The sequence below is a fragment of the Durio zibethinus genome, chromosome 5 (genome assembly GCF_047325235.1).
Source record: "Durio zibethinus cultivar Kanyao isolate XHJ-2024 chromosome 5, ASM4732523v1, whole genome shotgun sequence".
Lineage (NCBI taxonomy): Eukaryota > Viridiplantae > Streptophyta > Magnoliopsida > Malvales > Malvaceae > Durio > Durio zibethinus.
The window spans coordinates 24,118,473-24,122,276 of NC_143166.1; the positions used below are offsets into that span (position 1 = coordinate 24,118,473).

Genomic DNA, 3,804 nt, shown 5'->3' on the forward strand with positions numbered 1-3,804 from the left:
AATGACAAGAGAAGATAAAAATAATGTAAACTAAATAAAGTTAATTTGAAATGATAAAACTTTCGGTTTCTATTTTAATATTTGGTTAGTGCATTTAATAATATTATTTATAATATCTTTTGAATATTTTTTCCAATATTATTTATCCTATATTTTAATTTTTATCAAATTTTAATTAATTAAAAACTTTATTTTTATTATAATTTTGATATCTTAATTATATTATTTATATTATATATATTTTAAACATGTAAATAGTTTTAATTTATATTTTTATTTAATTTAAATAAAATAAAAATAATTAATATATCGAACAGCTAGCATGCTAGAGTTAATATATAATAGTCTAGCCAACGTAAGATGTTGCGTGCATGTGAGAAACATGTGCACCGTCGGGTTGCCTTTATTATCCCCCTTTTTTTCTAATTCATTTTTTCAGTTCAAAATGCTCTTTTTGACCAAGTAGTACTAACTCATGAGTGGGGAGCATTTGGGCTAACTAATAGTCTTACAAACTTTGTTTTGTTTTTTTTTTTTTTTTTTTTTTTTTTTTTGAAAAAAAAAATTGAACCAAAAAAGAGAGGTTGAAAACGAAACAAAAGGAGATAAAGTAAAAAACCAAAAAATTTGTCCAATCCAATAAAAACCCTATTTTCAGCTTCTAATTTCCTCTCCTATCCATCCATATATTTTAACCCAAATTACACCCCCAATCCCACACTCTTTGATCCCATCCTGTCTTAATCTCCCCAACATCTCTCCATTCATTTTCATTACCCGTGGCAGCTAGTTATCTAGCAAGGCATTTGATATATCTGCCAAAAACATAGTATTATTAGTATTTGGTTTTCAAATTCCTTCAGTAAAAAACGGTGGATCGAAGGCATGGAAAACGGCCGCTTCCACCCGAAACATCGGAGGAGAAAAGCAAAGGACGCGATGACTTTGGAGCTGCAGCTGCAACTTCTTGGCCTGAATCCGCGGATATGACAGCCATGGTTACAGTTCTCACTCAAGTGATGGGAAGCGATGAGCAGCTTAGTTTCCCACAATCATCTGCCTCATCAGCACACTCTGCGGTGAAACAAGACCCTGACCCTCCTCAACTTGCAGTTCAAGATCAAGGTACATATATTTATACATATCTTTGACTGTGATAATAACTAGGGTTGTTTCTGTAAGCAAACAGTTAAAATTACGTGTTAGTATTTCTTAATTATAGATTGTCAACGTTTTCCTGCCGCTTGTGCTTCCCCTTTCAGTCTTTCTGATATTAACCTTGTTTGGTCGTAGCAGTCGTGATCTATCTCTATCTTAAGTTTTCCTTTCTTTTCTTCTTGTCTTTCAAATTTTCGACTTCAAAGAGGGAGATCTACCTGTCTTGATTCTACCTTTTCCTTTTAAGTCAAGAGACGGAAATGGAAATATGTGGAAGTCTCTAGGGTTAGTCAAGTTCAATGTATCCAGGGCTAAGGCTAAGGCTAAGGTTATGGCTAAGATACCTTTAAAGAAGTCTCTCACTTCTCTCCCATCTGACTATAAAATAAATGATTGTAGTGTACTGTGTTTACACAAGGCATTCCTCCATGCTTTTTCTAAAATTTTCCACATCACAAAAAAAAAAAAAAAAACAAATAATAATAAATTATTTATTGGTTTGTAGTGGTAATCATAATTCCAGTGTTCTGGTCGAATAGCAAAGCTAGATTGCTTATTCTTATCCATCTACTACTGGATAAAGCTATAGGTTTCTGATTAATGTTAAAATTATGGAAACAAAAAGGGCCGGGGTCTATTACGTGGGATACTGTCATTCCTTTTCGTTTTCTCGTTTGACCAAGGAACTTATCTTTACATCTCCATTCTTACATTTTTTGCTTTTAAATTGTGCCCAACATTGAAAATAACTACCGGGATTTCCAGTATTAGACGTTAGTTATTCTACCAAAAGATCTGGTTTTCAAGTTTCCTTACCAATTCCCAGTAATTTCTTCATCATTCCTTGGACTTATGGCATCGACGACGGACACTCTATAACTCCAGTAAAGCTAAAACATTATGCGTAGTAAAGCTTCTTGTGGTGCTATAAAACTACTAACATCTTTTTTGAACTTAAGTTGAATCTATAGCTAGCTTCTAATTGTTGAACTTGTTTAGTTAATTGGAAGAAGAAAAGTAGTGAAATAAAATACATTGAACCCTCATGATTAAATGCATCTTTCCTTCTTTTTCAAAGCATTTGCCAAAGGTATAGCGAGAAACCATTGATCAGAAGTACAATTTCTTCTTTATTAAGTACACAAAAAAAAAACTGTTCTCTCATTATTTTTTTCCGAAGGGTTTTGTTAACTTTAATCCAACATTTCGACAAACTTTGGTCAACAAGTTAGGACATAAAACTGCTTTCATACATATTATGTTATTAATATATATTGTTCTAAATAGAGCACCGCCTAATGCCCCCTCCACTTCTTGCTTCACTTTGTGTCGTGATTGCATGCAAAACCATGCAAATCACTTGTATTTGTATATATAAAAAATACATATAGATTTTTGTGCCTTTATCAAATCGTAACGTGATATCTAGCAGTCCTATTATTTTTCAAATTTGAAAATATTTTTTAATCTATGTACTTAATGCTGAAGGATGATAAGCAACTAGTAAACTACTTGGCATTTATAACTTGGTGGCATGTATATATATGTCATGTCATGTGCTCATGCATTGCCTTTCTGTATGTGAAGAAACTACAAGGAGAAGACATTATAGAGGAGTGAGGCAAAGGCCATGGGGCAAATGGGCAGCTGAAATTCGTGACCCAAAGAAAGCAGCCCGAGTGTGGCTTGGCACTTTTGACACAGCTGAGGATGCAGCCCTTGCATACGATAGAGCTGCTCTCAAGTTCAAAGGAACCAAGGCAAAACTAAATTTTCCTGAACGAGTTCAAGGTAATACGGAGGTAAGCTATTTAACGGGTTCCGGAGATTCAAGCACCGTTCGTTCCGAACAAAATCCTACGCCTGTAGTTCCACCTTCACCTTGGTCTCAGGATTCATATCCCCACTTGTTTCAATATGCACAACTACTTTCAAGTAGTAATGATGCTGATATCTCCTATTACACTTCAAATCTCTTCAATCAAGAACCTTTGTCTCCACAATTTGCTTCAATGTCAGCATCATCCACCATCTCATCACAGCACTACCATCAAGACCTGACAAGATCTTCAACCAAGCATGAGAGCTCTTCAGGTTCTGATTATCCGGAGCAATATGGAAGGAACTTTGATCCAAGTAACAGAAGCGAGTAGACAATATTATAGTAGCTTTACAAGTTCTTAATCAAGAGAGCATTGAAAAATCTACTATATACATGGTAAAATTTAATAACAATGTCGCAAGCGCTTCCATTTCTTACTTCCAAGCCCCTCGCCCCCTCCTTTTTATGCTCTTATAACTTTCCCATCACATGATTTCGACTGGTGGCACTCTTTGCAAAAGAATTATTTACACTGTAATTCTACTAAGTGGGAAGTGCATAATTCATTTTCCCAGCACCTTAATTTTTTAAGTTTTATGATTTTTTTTTTTTTTTTGCTTATATTGTTTTCGAAAGCTAGAGATCTTTACATTGATGAGTTTGATAGAAGGAAGCAACAAGTAGAAAGACATTATATTTACATATATATATATATATGTCTGCTTCCAAATAATTTTTGGCGACTGGGAGCTCTCGTCTAGTTCTGCTTGGCCTTGTTTCCTTCTTTGTTTTCTACCGTAAATGGAAAGCTTGGATAAACAATT

At 34.2% G+C, this 3,804-nt stretch overlaps 1 protein-coding gene across 1 annotated transcript; it reads left to right on the forward strand.

The window, feature by feature from the left end:
- Nucleotides 1–717: 717 nt before the first annotated feature.
- On the forward strand, nt 718–3,563 carry LOC111282369 (ethylene-responsive transcription factor ERF113-like). The gene is made up of 2 exons (XM_022870426.2): nt 718–1,125; nt 2,746–3,563. Exons 1-2 carry the CDS (start codon nt 987–989, stop codon nt 3,309–3,311), a joined length of 705 nt encoding a protein of 234 aa, XP_022726161.2. The 5' UTR covers nt 718–986; the 3' UTR covers nt 3,312–3,563.
- The last annotated feature ends 241 nt before the right edge of the window (nt 3,564–3,804 follow it).

Bases quoted from the DNA above. Each gene is read 5' to 3' on its own strand.
- LOC111282369 (XM_022870426.2), top strand. From the start codon at position 987: ATGACAGCCATGGTTACAGTTCTCACTCAAGTGATGGGAAGCGATGAG. The intron at 1,126-2,745 runs GTACATATATTT...CTGTATGTGAAG, and splicing joins ACTTGCAGTTCAAGATCAAG to AAACTACAAGGAGAAGACAT.